The sequence below is a fragment of the Strix uralensis genome, chromosome 1, assembly GCF_047716275.1.
Source record: "Strix uralensis isolate ZFMK-TIS-50842 chromosome 1, bStrUra1, whole genome shotgun sequence".
NCBI classification, from domain to species: Eukaryota; Metazoa; Chordata; class Aves; order Strigiformes; family Strigidae; genus Strix; species Strix uralensis.
Genome location: NC_133972.1, coordinates 132,299,882 through 132,320,617, shown reverse-complemented (window position 1 = coordinate 132,320,617; position 20,736 = coordinate 132,299,882). Strand labels below are relative to the sequence as shown.

The window sequence follows — 20,736 nt, the reverse complement described above, 5'->3', positions numbered from 1 at the left end:
CAAAAACCAACTGGTAAAATCCAGTTAGCCAATCACTTTTAGTGCTCAAGGGGCCAGGCTGTTGCCTGTCGATAACCAAGGGGAAGACAGGCAGTCTGCACATGGACTCTTTTGGTGTTAGCAGGATTTGTCAGTGTAGCTTATGGATAAAGCAATGAAATTAATTTACACTCCAACTCGTAACTGGGAACCAACAGCTAACAGCACCTTTGGGTTCCCGAAGCGGACAGGCAGAAACCCCAGGAAAGGGAACTGCTTGTCAACTGTGTCAGCTAATGCCCGCCAGACGCACAGCAGCTGCGAGACCAGCCGATGAGGTTGCCATGCACCCACACATCAGCAGTGGTCACACAGGCAGGGAAGCATGATTTTGCCTCCTCTGTGAGCTGTTTCTGGCATGTCTGACATACTGACAAGTCTGCTGACTTCTATGAGAGATGCCACAGCTCTGCTCTGTACTAAAACAGGTAGTATGTGCTTGAAGAGACATTTGCAAAAATCAGCTTGCTTTAAAACACACTCCTTTCAGAGACTTCTAGCATTCATCTCTAGCGGTCAAAATCATCTTTGCCAGAGCATAGCTAACACTAGATTTCCCCAGCCCCTACTCATATGCACTAATTAAAACACAAAAGAGAAACTTCAGCTCTTTCAGAGTGCAGACTGCTTTAGAAAGTCAGTTGGATCACCTTCCTAGCAAGCATTTTCTTGCCATATTTTCCACAAGCCTAATTTTATAAATTGTGATTGTTAGTACAGCAAAAAACCCATAAAAATCCTGAATCCACAGCTGTATACTAAAGTAGTCACTAGATGTAAGTGTAACTAAATAGAATCACAGAATCATAGAATGGTTTGGGTTGGAAGGGACCTTTATAGGTCACCTAGTCCAACCCCCCCTGCAATGAGCAAGGACACCTTCCACTAGATCAGGTTTCTCAGAGCCCTGTACAACCTGACCTCAAATGTTTCCAGGGGTGGGGCACCCACAGCTTCCCTGGGCAACCCGTTCCAGTGTTTCATCACCCTCTTGGCAAAATATTTCTTCCTTATATCTAGAATCTATCTGAATCTACCCTCTTTTAGTTTAAAAACATTACCCCTTGTCCTATTGCTACAGGCCCTATTAAAAAGTCTGTTGCCAGTACTCAGCTATCGCTGTCAAAAACAGCAGTCAGTGAGGGTGGATGTTAAACTAACAAAACAGGAAAATCAGTGTAGCAGAGGAGGAGTATATTTGATTACACGCTTGCAAAATGCTATCTTTTTAAAAGGTGTTTGTTTCACCTAGGGGAGCAGTCCTTACCTTTCTTTTTGCAAAATCAGAACGTTTCACCCCATGTAAATGAAGATTTCTTTCAATACTATTCGAGGCAAAGGCCTTACAAAGTCCGTGAGTGGAGCACTAACAGCAGTCTGGCAATGGAAACACCAACCCACAGTGCTCTTCAATGCCGCTTGGAAAATCACCTTCATCTGTGAGTTCAACTACCTGCACTACATTCTTCAGCTATCTGATAGTCACAGAGACTGCATCCTCCCATCCCTTTCTCCCATTCCCAGTCCCTCCTTATCTGACAAGGCCATTGGAAGGTGGCAAAGGCCATTCCTCTGCATAAAGGTGACATACTAAGTGGAACCACTTCTTGCCCATTGTCTTCCTGCTGTATCGCAAGTCCATTGGTAACGTACCCTTCTGCAATGGGTCAGGTTCTTTCAGCGATTTTTGTTGCAGCAGATGTCTTTTGTGCAGACATGTGGATGTGAGCAAGCCAGCTGTATAGCATGGTTGGGAATAGGTCAGCCTTGTGCAACATCGCTGATGTATGAGGGGAAAAGTAAGCCAATCCTCGGCTACCATTTCCTGCATTTTCAATCTTTCTGAGAAACTGGGATAGTCTCGTAAAATGCCTTGCCAGAATGGTGTGATTACACAGTCATGAAGAGCTCAAGTGTGTGTCCACCAAGGCAGAAAATATGCCTTATCTTATTTAAGTAGTTCACCATGAGCTTCCTTCCATGCTTTTTTTTTTTTTTTTTTTAACATAGCTCTCCAAATTTCTTTCCCCTTAGGCTGTACAGAGAGGTTAACACCACTGCTGTAAGAATAAATTAGTGTTCCATTTGTACAAAACACAGTCATACCAAAAATACTAGACACATCTTATGTTCTCCTTTATATACAGCCTACATTCTGGAAAACTGTGATTCACAGGTCTGCAGTAAAATTACCATTACCTTTGCAGTAGGCCAACAGAGTTTGAGTCTTTTGCCCTAAAGACCCATCAATTAACATTCAGACTGTCAGCGTTAGAGAAGACCAGTGGAACATCTGTGCTGGTCAGAGTGAAATCTCCGGTCTGAGAACCACACACAGCCTGCAAGTCTATTCCACACAGTCATGTTATTACCCAGTGGCATTAAGGGCTCTTTACAAATGTGCTCAAAAAAACCTACAAATTCTTTCCATAAGAAAAATCCCAGTATCTCTGTTCCAAAGTTTTGTTTGGACTGCAACTAGAAATCCTCAGAGAGGCCTTCCTGAGCATCCCTTTAAGGAGACTCTGCAACCAGTGCATGGCTCGGTCTCAGGAATTTCTGCTGATAGTCTACATCCTATGTGAAGAGAGGGACTTCACGTATCACCTGTGCCACACAAGGTCCTGGCCTCTGAGACAAAGTGCAGGAACTGGCTCTGAGAGGTTGCTGTCAGATCAGGGTGACAAATGACGTCCACTTCAAGTGACCTGACCTTCAAGCTTTGTAAATGACAATAGCTGACCCCCTGTGATCTTAGAAGTGATTTACCCAAGTTGTACACTAGCCTTTGTAGTTGTAGTCGCTCTCTAGCTCATTGAGCTTTTTAAGCCTTAAATTTCTGAAAACAAAATATTCATTTAAAATGAACACAACATCCCTAACTCCAATAAAAAAGTCTGCTATAAAACCACATGTGCTTTCCTCTCCACATCCTGGGTCTCCTTTCATATCACTGATCACAGATGTTCTTCTCTCCCTTGAATTTTATGCACTATTTTCAAAGCTACTTTTTTTTCTACCCACTGTTATTCATCTCTCCAGACCATGACCTGGGATCCAACAGGTTTTCATATCTACAAAGCTTTTGCCCCACTAGATTCTCAAGGACAAGTTACCCAAAGAGTTGAGAAAACTTGGAAAGCTTATAGCCTCACTGGACCAACAATTATAGCAAAAAGAGCTCCTTCACTGAATCTGTGCTATATAAAAAAAAAATCTATATTTGATATATTGAACACCCATATAACGATGTGATATGTAATATACCATAGAATAGTTCCAATTGGAAAGGACCTACAATGATCATCTAGTCCAAATGCTTGACCATTTCAGGCCACCTTAACCAAAAGTTAAAGCATGTGATTAAGGGCATTGTCCAAATGCCTCTTAAACACTGATAGGCTTGGGGCATCGACCATTTCTCTAGGAAGCCTGTTGCGGGTGTTTGACCACCCTCTCAGTAAAGCAATGTTTCCTAATATCTAATCTTATATTTATTTATATAGCAATAGTTACATAAAACAGTTATCTGATATTCTTATAGTGAATTTTTGGTATAAATCACTTATGTTTTATTACACCTTTTTAAGGCTTTCTCGTCTTTCCTCATGAATTGTAACAAGTTAGTTTAATAGAGTACAACAGCCTGCAAATTCTAATGCACACTGAAAACCCTGAAAGGTTGGTGAAACAATAACCTATCAGAAATGCCTTCATTACCTATTATTAACATGATTTATGACTTGCAAAAGCACAATTTTTACTCTGTTTTCTATATGCTTCCCTGAACATCTAATGCTGGTAACTGTCTGAGGCAAAACACGGGGCTCTGGGCACCTCTGATCCAGGCTTTGACACACAAATCACTTTGGGGTCCCTCTCTACAGATTTTGTTTATGACATGGGATAACTTGTATATTTTGAAACAATCATTTCAGTTCATAAATCACATACTAATACCTGAAATCTAATTTCATTAGATTTCATTTATTACACAGGAATTTATATAAGAATTTGAAACCAACAATAACCCCTTGAGGTTAAGAGAAGTTTGACCAATTGACCTAACTTAAGAAGTAAAAACAACACTGAAGGAATCTCATAAGAACAAACTCACAAACTTGTACTTACAATTCCAACTCACAGCCACTTGAATTGAAAGCAGCCTTTCCACAAAGGAAGGTGGCTGTGTACCACAGCCATCTAAGCAGGTCATCATCAGTATCTGAGTTAAGCCTAACTTCACATATTCCCTTTGAAACCACTTATATCTATTCCCTCAAGTAACATTATTTACTCAGACCAAAACTTATTTGAAAGTTAAATTATTTTTTAACGCAAAAAAACCTAGGATAAAGTTGACCAGCATGAGTTTCAGACCATAAACCCCATTAATTTTGAGCAATTTCTTAAAATTTACCTGAGCAGAGAAGTCAATTAGCTTTGGAAGCAACAATTTACTTCCTTCATCACTCTTCAGAAAATCCAGCAGACTTCCTGTTACAACAGAGAAAGATTAAGTCAGTGTAGTTTATTACCAAAATAAAGGTCATGCCAGGTCCCCAGTTTTCTGGATCATACGGTAAGGCAGTCTCTTTACATGATTTAACAACAGTAACATCCAAGTCAGCACGTCAGGCATCCAAGTTTTGTCATTTTCCTAGGTGTAGAAAACTCCCATACCTTAGTTCAGACCATACCTTAGTTCAGTAGTGTTGAGTTTGAGAAGTACCCTAGTCTACAGGCTATCAGAAAAGCTGTCTAGGAGAATCATATATCTCCTTTCCAAGTCAAAAATAATAAGTGGCTCAACACTTGTTTATGAAGTTATTCATAAGAAGTTATTATTCATTATGAAGTTATTCAAGCAGAATTGCTTGAAAACAGAATAAACCCAGAAAAGCTACCACCCAAGACAATCTGAGAAGGAAATCTCACTTATTTTGTGTAGCAATGCTCTAATAAATGTCCTTTTCTAGTAGTGCAGTCATCCTTGCAGGACCACTCATCACTCACCTTGCTACACATGTATTTATCACTTCAGGGGGCACATAAGGCAATTTCTAAGGTTTGTTTTAATTGGCTTGTTATGACACCAGACACAAAAGTTAGGTAGGCAGCCCAAAGGAACCAGAACTATTTTGGGGGTTATGTTCTGTATCTGAAACAATTAAAAATGCTACATTTAAGAAAACTGTAAAAAAAGTTTATTTCACAAATGCAGCAATAAATCATAAAATTAAAGCCTCAGCCCTCCTCTAGGATAGGTGTTCCTTCACTTTATATCAGAGCATTCAAAAGAAAAATGCTAAAATCTCAAGTTTGCCTTTTTTTATTCCTTCCTTTTTAAAGAAAGGGGACTGACTTACGAGAAGCAGAAGAATTTACTAAAACATTGCTTGCAGATCCAATGTTCTCACCTTTAGCCATGAATTCTGTTATAATATAAATAGGTTCTTCTTTGGTCACTACAGCATAAAGCCTAACGAGCTTATCATGCTGAAGTGTTTTCATGAGGTTGGCTTCCTCCAGAAAGGCTTGCACAGACATCGTTCCAGGCTTCAGAGTCTTCACAGCCACTTTTGTACTATTATGATAGTAACCTAAAAGGAGGGAATACAATCAGTGCACTTGAAGTCACTGTGCCACACAGCACCCCGACTAGTTGGAATTTGTAAAGCAGGTGAGATTGGATTCCAGTAATAGCTAAGAGCCTGAGAGCAAGTGCCAGATGTAGCACAAATATTTACGCTAGAATTCCTTTTTATTTTGCAACTGATACAAAATTGCAGTGAACAATAATCCTCTCTCTATTTTTAAAAATGATTTATCTGAAAAAAATAATTAAAAAAGCAAATTATCTTCATATAAAGTTTACATTTACAAGTAGCCCATAAAATATGCAAACAGTCAAGAGATGTTTTAATGAATGTCCACGTAAAGTGTCTCAGAATCTAATAGAGTTCACAGATTGCTTGCAAGATTCTGGAGCGTCTTTAAATACCATGATTATAGCCATTTTATGCATGCTAGTCTCATGCTTATAATCCTTTCTGTAGTCCTCAGTGCTCAAAACGGAGCATTACAGGAAAGTGCAATGGAATGAGCATCCTCATGATCAGCAAAGAGACGCTGCCAGGACTGCAATACTGTGGCATTCAGAACAAGATTTAAAACATGATAACTTCTTATCATGTAGTCCATGCCAAGAGTGGAATAGACTGTGCCCGTTTCATGTCTCTGTTTATCAAACCTTCTAATGTAATATTTTAATTATATAAAAAGAGACTACCAGTAAAGAGAAAAGCAATGAATTATTTTCTGCTTTAATGTTTTCCAAACATTAAATAAATGTTAAAATTACATTTAAAAAAACCAATGGAGTTCCAAGTACTGATCCTAAAGTTTATCTTGTGAAGTCATTTAATTTGAAAAAGAAGACACAGAGAAAGAGAGGAATATAAATACAACTTCTTCCTAACATTTCAGATTTACAGAATGCTTCAGTAATATCAGATTCCAGGCTTGTGACCTCCACCATACCCATTTCAACACTGCAAAAATATTTCTCGGAAGAGGTAAAACTTTCATGACTCAATGAAATAGCCTCATTTCCTTATTCAGCAACAGTCCAGACAGTATTACCACAATGGATACGCCTCTAAATTGGAGTCCACAATTTCCTTATACTATTTATCATCTTAACATAAGAAATCATTGGCAAAGCAAGGAATTAATTTCCAGATCTTAAGTGATTGCTCTAACCACTGTGTCTTCCATCACCTTTCTTAATGAAGGATCATCACCTGAGAAAAGCCACTATGTCTATCACAAATTATTCACCTCCATGATTATTAAATATATTTTTCCAACCACGGTCAGGTCAAAGCATAACAATATACCAAATGAGAGAATCTTTTACACCTGAGATGCAAGCAAAATGTGTCTCATTAATAAAATACACTATAATGGCTCCATTTGGCTTGTTAACTTTTCTCTTAGCCCTGCTTGAGAATTCTCCTCATGGATTATTAATACCACAGAGCATTATGGTGCACATCATATCAGTGCACACTAGGAACAAAAAATGCATAAAACATGGACCCTGCTCTTGCAGTGCTACTCTGGTTCATCACATCACTAAAGAAGGTGTCCAGATACACTGAACTCCATGGTCAAAAAGCCTTTCATACCATGGCAGGAAGCAAGTCTTTCTGCAGTTTAGACTTTTGTTAAAAACTAAAAGTGATGCAAGCAACACTACACAAGTTTGAGGAATGTGATGATGTCTTACACAGAGCGCCATGTTGTTCTCTACATGTTAGAATAGAATCCTCCAAAAATTGTTTGTGTTTCAGGTATTTATTTTGGAGTCGATTATGATTATTTTGACAAAGTAGTATGTTGGACAGCCAGGTTGCCTCCAGATTCTTGCATGGGCTTAATCAGGCCAAGCTGTGATATGGATTTATAACAGACAATAATGAGGTTGAGCCTACCGTTTCTGACCAGATCTCCAGGATTGAAGTTGAACAACTTTGTGAACAAGCCTGCAAGATGCAGCTTTCTCCTTCCCCTGCTTTCACAGTAATTCCCTGGAGGGGTATACTGGGAAAAACCTGTTTGAGCTATGCCACCGTTAGAAGCCAGATAATATCTCAGGCGGTTACATTTGCAGGAGTTACTGGGGAAGAAACTGAGCAATAGCAGCTTCTCTGCATCCTATTGCATGTCAGCACATCACTTCTGCTTCACCAGCTACAGCCGTCACTCAGCTGAAGAGCAGAGGAATGCAACAGTAGCTTCATCTCTAGCTCATCTCCATACAGCCCATTAAATGTGAAGGCAGAAAGCACAGGCTGCAGCTTTCTAACCATTCCCATGGTGCAGTGCATAAAATGAGAACACAATTCTGTCACGGTGTTTTCATCTACCATGTCAGCACAGTTAGTGCCCAAAACACACACACAAACTCTAACTTGGTAGCCTAAAAACAGAAAGTATAAAACGTATAAAATTACACATAGCTGTAACGAAGAAAGAAATTAAATGCACTCGCAGTGATAGACAAAACTAGAAAATTGATGGTCCTTTATAGCAAGTTTTTTCTGTGTAAACAAACTCTTCAGAGTTGGAGGAGATTCACCTGCCCACTTTGTAAGTGACCAGGATACTCTGCACAGGTCACACAGGAGCATAGATGAGTGCCTGAGGGATGTGTGGTCTGCTTTTTGTTCCTAGGGTTTTCTTTGTCCTCCCATAACATAAGCTAATTCCCTCCATAATGTGCAAGAGGAAGATGTCAACTTGGAAGCCCAAAGCGTACTTATGGACAAACTAAAAAGAAAAGCCTATAAAAGATAAGCTGGTGTATCTTCACACTGCAGTAATAGCGTTATCTTTACCTTCCCGTGTATCACAGAATCACAGAATGGTTGAGGTTGGAAGGGACCTCCAAAGGGCATCTGGTCCAACTCCCCTGATCAAGCAGGGCCACCTAGAGCCAGCTGTCCAGGACTGTGTCCAGTTGGCTTTTGAATATCTCCAGGGATGGAGACCCCACAACCCCTCAGGGCAACCCATGCCAGTGCTTGGTCACTCACCCAGTGAAAAAGTGTTTCCTGATGTTCACAAGGAACCTCCCGTGTTTCAGTTTGTGCCCATTGACTCTGGTCCTGTCACTGGGCACCACTGAAAGGAGCCTGGCTCTGTCCTCTGCACTCTCCCTTCAGGTATTTACATACATTGATGAGATCCCCTGGGCCTTCTCTTCTCCAGGCTGAGCAGTCCCAGCTCCCTCAGCCTTTCCTCACAGGAGAGATGCTCCAGTCCCTTCATCATCTTTGTGGCCCTTTGCTGGACTCTCTCCAGTAGCTCTGCATCTGTCTTTACTGGGGAGCCCAGTTCCTCTGAATGGGACACTATTCCCTCTGAAACCACAATTTTAAGTACCTTTCATCAAGAAGAAATTTATTTAGTAATTAAACCATGGAATAATATTTCTTCTCTAATTCACACTATGACTGAAAAATAATTTTGTTCCATATGAGAAGGAAGTGAAACATCTAGGTTATCCTCAGTACCTCCACATAACTCTTGGTGCCCCTGGTTGATCATTACAATAGACGGTGTTTGTTGATACCGTGCATGGCACAGCTGTTCCAGCTTGAACTTCCTTGGTTCTAAGACTAACTACGCTCCTGATTTGAGAGGACCTGTGCCATGCAAATCAGCTTCTCTCGCTTCAGAAAGAAAGCAGAGAAGAGGAAACACAGCGATCACTTTCACAGTACATTAATTTTTCTCACAGTGCAGCAATTCAGATGCAGAGGTTAGACCCAATTTAGATGCTAAAATAATGACACAAGAAGAAACATCTCGAACCAGAAACACTCTTTTAAGCTTTATGCCTCTGTGTGTGTATGTGCAAAAGTAATCAGTTCCCAAAATGATCTACCTTTTTAAGTAGGTGATTACCTTCTGCCACAAAATCTTTCACAGTATTTCAGTGTCAGACACCCACTGATTTTGAGAATCAGGAGTCACATCTTACTATAACCTTCTACTTCCCCCACAAAACACAACCAGAAAAACCCCTGTTGTCTTCAACCCTCTAAATTACAGTGCTTACTCACAATTTTTTTTTCCCTTTAAAAGACACCAAAGGATTTGTTCTGTGATATCAGATATCTTCCCCCTTGCAAATCCTCTCGCCTCAAGAGAAGGTACATTCTGGGCCTGACTGTGCTGGTTTACAAGTATATCAGACCAGGTTCATGCCCACTATTATTCCGAATGACTCTGAAATTACACTTCTTTCAACAGATTTAAAAACTCTTTCCAAAGGAATAAACTTACCCATCCAGACTTCTCCAAACTGACCAGCTCCAAGTTTCTTCACTAATTTAATTGATTCCCGTGGGATTTCCCATGCATCTTTATCCCATGGTTTTTGAGGCTTGGGACTAATACAAGCTTTTTCCAACTTTCTGCATAAGCCATCTGATTGCTCTGGTTTTCAAAGGAAAAACAAAATACGTTACACTTCTGTGCCTCAGGACTTGAGACAAGTCCTTACTTACTTACTTAGAGGTGTGCACTAACCAGCCTAAAGTAATTTTCAAAATAATCAGGTGTTCTGATGAAAATGTAACTGTTCTGGTGCTTTTACATAACTTTAAGCACCTCTGAACTGAAATTCAGTATTCAGAGACAAATTTAAAATAGAAGCATCATATGCATCTGGTTACCATCAGCTTATTAAGGTTATTTAGTACAATTCATATCAACTAAATAAAATATAAGATCTGTTTACTGACAGCATGTTGATGAAGATGCACACTAGAGTCAGGCTTGGAACCTGTATTCCAAATTTGTCATTAAATTTTCTTGTAACATTGCTTCAGACACATGTGCATGCAAGCATAAGTAGGTCACCATTTTTTTTCTCCAGACACTGACCAGCTACAACTTTAATACAAATGTAGAATAATTCTCAGGATTTCCAGCTGTGCCAAAGAATTACCACACATGTCTAACAACTCAGAGAAATCTCATGGCCAAGTCCTCAGTGTGGCTTTCAAAAATCACTGTGTGATTTTCTGTCCTACACTTTTCATCTTTGTCTTCCCAGATATGAGACTTAAAAATATATTTTGGAGCTGTTCACCAGGAGGTTACGCAGAATGGAAAGTCACTCTCATAGCTAAAACATAGGTAGAAACTTGTCCCTTCCTCTCCATCCCCCTTTTTAAAATAATAAATGCATACATTCTGTGTGGGTGGGCTCTTTTTTCTTTGAAGTCAATGGACTTTTACTTCCTTCAAAATGTCTTTCATAGTAAATAAACAAATAAACAAATAATTTTATGAGAAAAATAAAAACAATTCCACACTCAACACCGCAAGAAGACATTCACAAGTCTATATGTATTTCTGCTAATTGTGAATACAAATTTACTGTCAAATACAGAATTTATTTATTTACAATGCAGTCAATTCTTATTGTAGTTTCACATCATCATAACTTTGATGAGGTGTTTTATAAAGTTATTCTTTATTTCACAGTGGTATGCCACAGAGCAAGCAGCATTACATCTGATTATGATAAGGTTACTTGGGTTCCAACCAGTTTTACTTTGTCTTTGATAACGTGCATGCCTGTGTTATTTAGGAAACAAATAAAAAAAAGATGAAAAGGTTTGAAACAAAACAAGAAAGCGTTTATTTTCCTTCACAGGAAATAATGGCTGTATTCTATTAAGTAATTCACTAACCGATTTAACTTACTTTGATAATGTTTGATCATATCATTGATGTTGGGAAAAGTTATTCTTGGAGAGATGTAAAATCCTCCATTGTCTAGACTCCTAATTTTGTAGTGCTTAATAACATCACCATGCTGTGGATCATAGTCTCTTATGGAGAGAGAATAGCTCCCTGTGGATCAAGAAAGAAGGGTCATTAACAGATAGCAAAAGTCAGCAGTGTCCATGCATATACAGTTGAGCCTAACAAAATCATCTTTTGTCTGTTTTTCTTTTTACTCCCTTATTTCCTCAAAAAGCATTTTGCAATCAACAGGAGGAAGTTAGCCAATAGGCGGTCCTGAACTAGTCACTAAAATGCTTACAGTCACACTTTCTTTTTCAATTTTATTCAACAAACTCAAGAGTTCCACAATTCTGGCAACAACATGTGCAACACCCACTTCTGCAGAAAGTACCCCCAGCTTGAGTGGAGCCGGCTGGGAAAGCAAGGCCAGGGCTGTCACACTCCTCAGGCAGAAGCTGAAATTTGGTGATCAGCATTTCAGAAAAGGAACACGCTGGATGTCATGGGCCAATCAGCAAAAGGATAGTTTGGAGATGGCTTGAGGCTTACAGGAGGGAGAGCAGATCTGTTAGTCCTAGGGAGCCTAACCTCAACTGGGATTTAAGATAGGGCAGCAGAGCATCTACCCTTAACTACAGAGCTCTTCATTTCTTCTACTCATACAATTCTCATCCATTTTCAAAGGATAAGAAACCACCTCACTCCCTTCTCTCTCCCCCCCACACATCCAGTGACAGAAGGGACTAGAAAGAAACATTTTGGTGCTACCTTGTCTCAGCAGCTTATGTTGAATTTAGGAGTCTTCATTTGAGAGCACAGATACAGGCCCATTACAGAAAGCTAGCTAATCAAGAATCTGCACTGTTAGGGCCACAAAAGCTACCCAGTGGAGAGGACAGACATATGATCTGCTGAAGGGATTCATACATCTTCCTCTGGAGGATGCAGTGTTAGAGTATCCAGTTGGAGTATCCAGTCAGGCTGCTGTCAAGAGTCCAGACGCTGGGGCAGAACCTCTGACACTCTTCTCAAAGTCCCAGCCGAAGAGTCTGGAGACCTCACTAAGCTTTTCAGTACAAAGAACTCCATCTACAGCACAAAGATCTACCAAAAAGCTTTTTGAAAAAAATCACACTACAGAAGTGCAGAAGTGTGAACCCTCATTATGCACTAACTACATTTTAAGACTTGTAGCAATGGATACAGATCGAATAATGGAAGAATATAAAATGCAGCATCTACTACTATTTACAGTGAAAAGTGTCCTTCAATAAAGGAATCACAAATGTTAAGAGAAAAGACCTCTCACTTCATTCATTCCTGCTTCTTGTCAGTGTAATCACACACACACTTTTTTTTTCCCTATCTCAACTTTGGGTGTTAACCTGTAAGTCTCTTCTCTCTTTTCCTGGTGATTTTCTCATCCTTCTCACTCCTACAGAACTGCAGAAAGTTCACACAATACGACACACTGTGACTACTCGACACCCAGTGCCACCTGATGCCAATTTTTGTGAAGGCAGACTGTATGTTTTTAACTCTACTATCAATTCCAAAGTAACCCACCCCAAAGCCTACCTTTTAATGTTTCACTTTCTCTGATAAGGAAAGCTCCAGGACTATTTCCAGGAGCCAGGAGTTGTCTTTCAGCATCTTTTCGGGTTATGTCTTTGAAGAACCATCTGAAAAGTATTTCAAAGAGTTAGAACCATTTCTATGCCCCACCCACAAAGGATACACCACCAGGGTGAGTGAAGAAGTAGTTTGCCAGTATTTAGAGCCTGGGAGAACTTACTCTTCTGTTTCCAGGGTGTCTACTTTTGCTACGTAGTTGCTGGGAATGAAGCCTTCCTTCCTCGTTGTGAGAGATTTTGCTCTCCACCATTCTCCCAGCCTGAAAAACAGAAACAACAATAGTATTCACAGGAAAGGAAAATGATAAAGTGTTGTTTGTGTTCTACTGTGCCGAGAGCTTTGCCCATGCTGGAGAGAGAAGCATCATCTTTTCTCTGAACTCAAGCCCCCTGAGAAGACATTGGCTCCGTTGGATCAATGTTTGGTCACTGTTACCAAGGGCACATTTGTATTTTCATATATAAGGAAGCTCTCTTAACATTAATACACATATTATGAGTAGGATATCAAAAAATTATAAAGGGCATTAGATGAGTCCAAAGAAAAACTACAATACAATCAGTACTGTCATACTTACTCCTCAATAACTTTCAATTTTTCTCCTTTTTTGAAGGACAAGTCCTCTTCATGAATGCCATCATAGGGATACAAAGCTACCACAATGACTCCATGCTCCTCTGTTTCTGCAAAGGTAGAAAACCAAAGGCACATTCACATTATTTTGCAGACTGACATGGGCATAGCACACAGCAGTAAGATTCCTATGAAAACGTACCTTCACTGACAAACCTCTGTCCTGGTAAGAGCTGTGCTTCTGGATTTGCCTACAATAAAATATCTCTTTAATTAAGCAGTTTTAGATCTCTGTTACAATCTTACAGTACAATTACATACTAGTCAGTTGCTTTGGTATCATCTTATGTATCTTAAATTAAAAGGAAATGCTCCCGTCTTTTCCCACCATTCTTCAAAAATGAATTACAACATAAAAATATAGTAAGTCCCCACTAGACCTTGAATTGAGCGGCTCAGACCTCAGGAAGGTGTGACACAAGCTGTAGGGAGGAAGTTCACAGTTTTGTGACTTCTGCTGAAGAGGCTTTAAGCAGGGCACTTTAACAGGACAGTTACTAATATGTAGCTGTCGTGCTCAAGAATGACAAGCATGCTTACGTTGCTAAGATTGTGCAAGAAAAAAAAAGAGTAATTAAAAACACCCCAAAATGGTAGTTTGTGATGTTTGTGCATTGACCGAGAGCACACTGAGTCAGCTGGTGAGAGGGGAGAGAAGGGTGTCATTCACACCCGCAGAGAGCATGGCCCCTCAATAAAGGCAGTCAGGAAATATGGTTTCCTCAGCATGGTAGAGAGCAAAGGGAGAAAAGGTACCAGTCAATCTGCAAAACAGCAAACCCACTTGGTACCCGACAGGACCCTTCCTTTCTAATGCCAGGCAGCACACGTGGACCTGCCATTAACCTGTTCCTCCTGCAGCACAGTGCTGCTCCCTTTGCCACTGCACCCTCCGCTGCCCTCCTGTCCTCGCCTACGCACCTCGTGCAAGGTTGAGTAGTGGCCTTCAGTGGGTAAAAGGAAAGCTGACTAGAGCTGGTAAAGAATCGCTCGTGATTCCTTTTTAAATTACATAATCAACACCTGGATCCTATAGCTATTAAAACCAGTTCTAAACTGCTTCAGGTTTTCTAAAGTCACCCAGCATCCTTCTACAGACATAGCTATATCTAGATCCAGCATTGTAAAGAATTAGTTTTCTTGCAGAAAACTATGACAAACATAAAGTAATTAAGTAACAAACTGCCATTTTTTATTTCTTTAAGTACTTATTCGTTGAGGGTGAACTGCACAACCCTAAAATCCCAGTTGTGGACTAATGATAATTTGAATTTCTTCATGCATGTGCTTTGGATTGAAATTTAAGTTATGCCAGTCATGCTTTGATCTTGCTACTGGAATTCTCCCCTGAGACTATCTACTTACTGGCCTTTGCTGTTTATTGGACGTTGGATCCCTCACATAAATAGTTCGTTCAGTTTTACGTACTGGTTGATTCTTCAAATCTAGACCATCTCCATGCAGATTCTCTTTCCTTTTTGATTTTATACATCCCATATTTCCTGTTGGAATAAAAAAGGTATTAAACAAAAACATTTAGCCATATACCAAGCCGTTTCCCATGCAATCATCTGGGCTACGCATCAAAAATGTGCTTCCTTTTCATACACAATAGTTCACAGGGAGAACAACTGAAGGTTAGGAACACATGCTGAAAGCTCTTTTCTGCTGCAAATGAAAGAAATGACTTCTTGTCTCAATCCACAGATGAAGTAAATATTTCAAAATACTTATTTACCATTTCAACGTTTTCAGATTTATCATCTTTTCTCCCCAATCTGCCCTCCCCCACCAAAACCCCTTACATCTTTCTGATACTCTGTGAGCTTCAGAATAGATATAAAAAAAAATATAATTACTGTAGTGACAACTTATTTCTGTATGTTTTAGAGAAAAGGCTGCTTTGGAGGATGTAGGAAAAAAATTCCAGTCCAACTGATGAGAACTGCAGCCGGACTTAGCAATGCCTGTATCTCCCCACCTCATTTTGCGTATGCCAGTCTAGCAGGGAGCTCCATTTGATTCAAATCCCTGTCTCGCATGAGGCTGATGACTTGTGCAGTCCCAGCTCCATGGCAGATATGCTGCTACTGTGACCTTCAGTAATGAATCTCCTTGTTCAAACAGGCCTGTTACAGCGGTCTAAAATAGCCAATGTGTGTTATCAGTGACAGCAAATCACCATGCGAGTATTTCTTCTTCAATAAAATTTAGAAGGATAATTCTTCTCTCAGGATGTGTAGTCATGCTAAATCAGATGTGATACAGCTGTTAGCATCTACATGACTGGAACCTGACTGCTAATCCCATGATGTAATTACATAGTACTTCAGCAAGCATATATACATTATCTCTATATTCCTCCCTCAGAGGAGAGTAATTATACTTACTCTTCAAAGAATCCACTATGAATGCTTTTCAAACCTCTCCTTCCTTCCTCTCTCCCTCCTTTCAGGTCAGTGCTCTAATGCTAAGTTCACAGTCACATTTTCCCTTGCAGGCACACACTTTCACTCCCCCCCTGCCCTAATTAATCTTTAAAGCCAGTTCTTTGAAGAACAATGTAAAACCTAAAATAAGAGCTCAGTGCATATATGGGCTCAAGTAAACCAGCACTGACTGAAACACAGCTGGAGAAGCTAAAACAGATTGTAACGCTCTACACTACATCTCACTTTTACCTTCATCTCTAGGATCGAAAAGGTCATCATAGTAAACAGTTAAAGTAGCAGAGGCATTCAGTTGCAGACACAACTGTTTCAATAAGATGGTGCCTTATACACCCTACTCTGCAAGTAGGAAAATTAGCCAGATTGGTCTGGGTTCATATTAAGACTTGTACTTTTGTTACAATACTGATAATAACCATAATCCTAACTGACTATAACAATAAACCAAGGTCACAAGCGCTCCACATGGCAGGTCTCAGTTTCCCGCATTGCCTTCCTTTAATCTCCCATCCTGCTACTGAGGAAGCAGATGCACTATCCTATCCATGGGCTGAATGTTTTCTCTTAAACATGAGAGGAGGGTACATCCTCTCCTACCATTTCTGCAAATTATCTGTCACCGATTGCCAACAGATTTTGGGTGTCCATAAGATTTCAGTACTGATGCAGTGAACTGTGATACTGGTTTAAAAACAGCATGAGAACTCATTGCTCCCCTTCTCATCTTCTCTTGAAATGAAAAGGAATCATACAGAAAATCAATGGGCACTGACCAGGCATCATCATCCCACAGAGGCAGAGAATACAGTTTCCTCTCCTTGTGTGTCAATATTTAAGTGTTCTCATACTTGTCTGAAGGCACTGTGGGGCACCTTCAGCCCTTAGAAGCAAACACCTTTAATGCTTTAGTTTCTGAAAACACCCATTGGGAGATTTTTCCCAATTCTCAGCTCTATATGGGTTACATACTAGTTGTACTGAAATACTGAGAAGGATTTTTTTAAAATTTTATTTATTTACAATTGTGGATATATAGATAACTCTTGTTCTGTAGTTAATGGTTCACAGGAAATTTCTGTACACCCACAGGCAGGCTGGTGTTTGTACATTCACTCTAGACATCAGGAAGCCCAGTGTTTAATTACCTGCTGTATCTGCAAGATCAGGTACTCAGCCACCTAAGTGCTAACCTTTTTGCTCTTGAATAGTTCTGCTTCTACAGAACAAACAGCTAAAGTGGAGGACATAAGGTAATTTGATCTAAGTTGTCAGCCAAAAATCCCTTTCCCTATCGGTATAAGAAAGCTGAAGATATCTTTAGAGACTGCAGCTTGTCCAGTGCCAGTGCAAACTCAGAGAAAAGCATATTTACTCATTTTTTTCTGCAGCTTAAAGCACGTGAACAGCTGTAACTTAAGCCTGCTGTGAGGTTGTGCTGGTAAACTCAAGGTCAGCATTTGTTCGTGACAGTAACAACAACAGGTCAGTGCCAATATGCAGGTGCTCTGTAATCCCACAGAAGTCTACTCAATGTTGTGTGAAATCACACAAATACAGTATGCGATGGCACCAAACAAAGAGAAGAAGATCCTGAGCCTCATCAAGAGCCACTTGTTTTTGTTTATTTCCTCATGGAGGTGAAAGCCCATGGTCCTCACAGGACTTAGCTAGGTCTACATTAGCAAATAGCCCCAACAGTTGGTGCTGAAGCCCATACCTGTTTTAGGGGGGCTTATTGCTCCATTCACTCCAGAACAGACCCAAGGATTGAACATTCAGTAGGAGCAAGACCACAGCAAGGGTTTACCTAAAGGTAAGCCCCACACTGTAACTTCCTAAAGCAGTCCTGTCCTTGTACTCCAACTCTGATCCACAATGTGAGCTATAGCCTAGCAAGTGGGGGCAACTGCTTCAGGAGTTTGATCCCGATCTAACTAAAATGCTAACGTAGACACATCCTGAGACTTTTAACCTCTTTATGAAACAAGCCTCTTAAATCTCGCAAAAGAAACATATGAAAAATATGCAATATCATAAAATGAATGTTTAGCACTTAATATTATAGTTAAGCGTATGATATATAATTTAATATTTAATTTTCCAACCTTATGTTATTTCTAAACAAGTATAGGCAGACAATGGAGACAAAGCATAAATAAAGTTGAAAAATAGTTTTTAAACAGCAGAAACCAGATCAATGAGCACATGTTCTTTTGATTTTTGAACTCTTCAAAGGACACAAAATCTTCTATTTCTGTACGTGCTAACCCTCTGCAAAGCTGTGTGCACTGGGTTCTGGACTGCACATTTAAAATTCCATAAGATCAGTCCTATGCCCAAAACAAATGTAACTGGTTTGGTTTCAAAAGCTTTGGCTCAGTGACTGCTCAGTTCATCTGCAACGCCAGACGTATTTATTTCCAGCATAATATTATACATTTTTACTGAAATCTGATGCAGGTCTTTCCCAGGATTTTGAGAGTGGTATCAAAGCAAATATTCATAGGGCCAGTATAAAGAGCAGGCACTGACAGGAGAGTTTCAATCAACACGCATTGTAATGGATTTCAAAATATAAAATGCTATATCATTACCAAAGTTAACTTCATAAACGTTCGACCTTAGCAAATTACCCATACAGAAAAGAAGCTTTGAAATACAAAATGTTTCTCTCAGTTTATACAGTAGTCATAAGGAAAATCTGAAGGGGGGAAATTCATTCATGCATAAATAAAATATTTCAGCCAGTGTAAAATGTTTATTTGCATAGCTCCGTTGCTGTATCACAAGGAGCATCAAGGAAGTGTTTTGTAGAGACATAAAGAGAATATGGTAAGCAAAGAGCAATCCAGAGAGTGCAGCACTGTTACAAATGAAACTATGTTATTGTTCATCAGACATAAAAATAATAAAATAAATAAAAATAAATAAAATAAAATAAAAATAAATCAGAAGAAATGCTGTCTGTCCCTACTCAGAGGTTTCCCATTCCAACAGTTTTGCAATACAGGAAACACTACTTTTCATCCGTTCTTTTTATTTATTGTCCTGTCCACACCTCTAGACATGAAAGAAAAACATTTAATTAAAAGAAACTCTATATAACATAGCCACTAAATTTATAAACAAACATCTAAAAATGTAACATCTTCTCTTTTAACAAAGAGCATATTTTATTTCATAGCTAAAACGTAAAGACAGGTAGTTGAGTTAACATCTGCAGCATGGTGACAAGAATCTAAATTCAGGCACCCTTCAATAAGCCACAAGGGTATCCATAAGAACCACCACACAGAGCCTCTGCAGCAGGTTGTTCCACAGACACCGATTTTGATGTCTACAGAGGCATTTGCCTTGAATTTTCTCTCCAAATCCCCTGTTTCGTCTTGCTGCAGCAGCACTCGGGTCTTTAATTCCAAAATGGATTGGGGGGGTGGGAATCGGAAACTAGCGCAACATTTTTCCAGGGTTAAAAGCTGCTGTCTATCCCCTAAATACTATTGTTTTACCTGCCTTTTGCTACATTACCAGCAGAGTAATGTGTCTAAAGCCACAATACTTCCTACTGCAAGAAAATTTCGTGTGACCATCACCTGTCCATCCACCATCAGCAGCATTTGAGGTTTCACTTCCTCCCAGCACTTACCCTTTTGCATCATTTACAAAGCCAGTCTCATTTTTCAATTTGCTTATGGTCACAACTATTCTCCTCTTTGTGATTCTGTTAGATCCAATATTTACGGCACACATTAGGAACATTTCCTAAAAATCCATCTGACATGTCTGGGCTTTTCTTGATTGAAGTCATGTCTTCATGAAAATGATTTTCAAATCCTCACAGATTTTTCAACAGTTTAGGGTGGCTTCATTTTAATCTTTGCAGAAGATTCAAACTTTTGAAAAACAACTAAAACAGATTATATTTTGGCTTTTCCAATAATAAAGTAACTTCTAAAAGAATTCGAACTACAACAGTGAGTATACAAGCAACTCTATTTTATCAAATAAATATCTGTGGTTCAAAAGGTCAGTAATCATGTATATAAACACCAGTTCTGTGGGCAGCTTAGGTTTTTAACATATACATATGTATTTTAACAGGTACATATATAAAAATAAATCTGTGTTCAATTACGAGGTTTATAAGCAGTAAACTCTTCATTTAAGCCACAAATATTTCTTATGCGTATATATAAAAGCTGTTCCTTAGCAGTACAAATAAGAGAGAGATAGTGCATTAAGAAATATAAAGGAAAAAAAGTAAAAAAAAAAAATCAAGATCCCCAAATTATTCTGAGTCTTGAACATTGCTCTATATTTAAGCTTCTGAACCAAAGAGCAGGAAGCAATTGTTTACACCTATATATAAAAAAACCCAACTGGTTTTAAACCTGGAGCTTTAAACCACCTTAGAGAGCAGAGCGGTAAATAATTTTATTTTTTAACACCTCTTTCAAAAATTGAAAAGAATATCTCTTCCCTCCTCTGTTTTAGACATTTCATTCTGGCCTTTAATGCCAGCTGGTTTGCTGCTACTTCACAAGTTATAAAGCCAGAGGTAACATAGTGATGCCTTCATCAGATCTCCTGAATAATTGACAATGCGAGACTTCTCTGTATTACCCTTAAGGTCAAGGCAGAAGTG

At 39.3% G+C, this 20,736-nt stretch overlaps 1 protein-coding gene across 7 annotated transcripts in view; it reads right to left on the bottom strand.

Annotated features, from left to right (window-relative positions):
* The window catches only part of LYN (LYN proto-oncogene, Src family tyrosine kinase), a 50,840-nt gene that overhangs the window by 14,888 nt on the left and 15,216 nt on the right, over positions 1 to 20,736 (bottom strand). For 3 of the 7 annotated variants that reach the window (XM_074881470.1, XM_074881507.1, XM_074881498.1), the window contains exons 2-10: positions 15,070 to 15,143; positions 13,784 to 13,832; positions 13,586 to 13,691; positions 13,169 to 13,267; positions 12,952 to 13,055; positions 11,329 to 11,478; positions 9,898 to 10,050; positions 5,460 to 5,642; positions 4,460 to 4,536 (exon numbers count right to left, since the gene is read on the bottom strand). In XM_074881470.1, coding sequence (XP_074737571.1) covers positions 4,460 to 4,536; positions 5,460 to 5,642; positions 9,898 to 10,050; positions 11,329 to 11,478; positions 12,952 to 13,055; positions 13,169 to 13,267; positions 13,586 to 13,691; positions 13,784 to 13,832; positions 15,070 to 15,138 — 990 coding nt within the window. In that variant the 5' untranslated portion in view covers positions 15,139 to 15,143. Of the gene's footprint in view, positions 1 to 4,459; positions 4,537 to 5,459; positions 5,643 to 9,897; positions 10,051 to 11,328; positions 11,479 to 12,951; positions 13,056 to 13,168; positions 13,268 to 13,585; positions 13,692 to 13,783; positions 13,833 to 15,006; positions 15,144 to 19,737; positions 19,975 to 20,736 lie in introns of those variants that run through there. The other 4 variants (XM_074881459.1, XM_074881482.1, XM_074881488.1 and 1 more) reach the window with 2 other exon arrangements.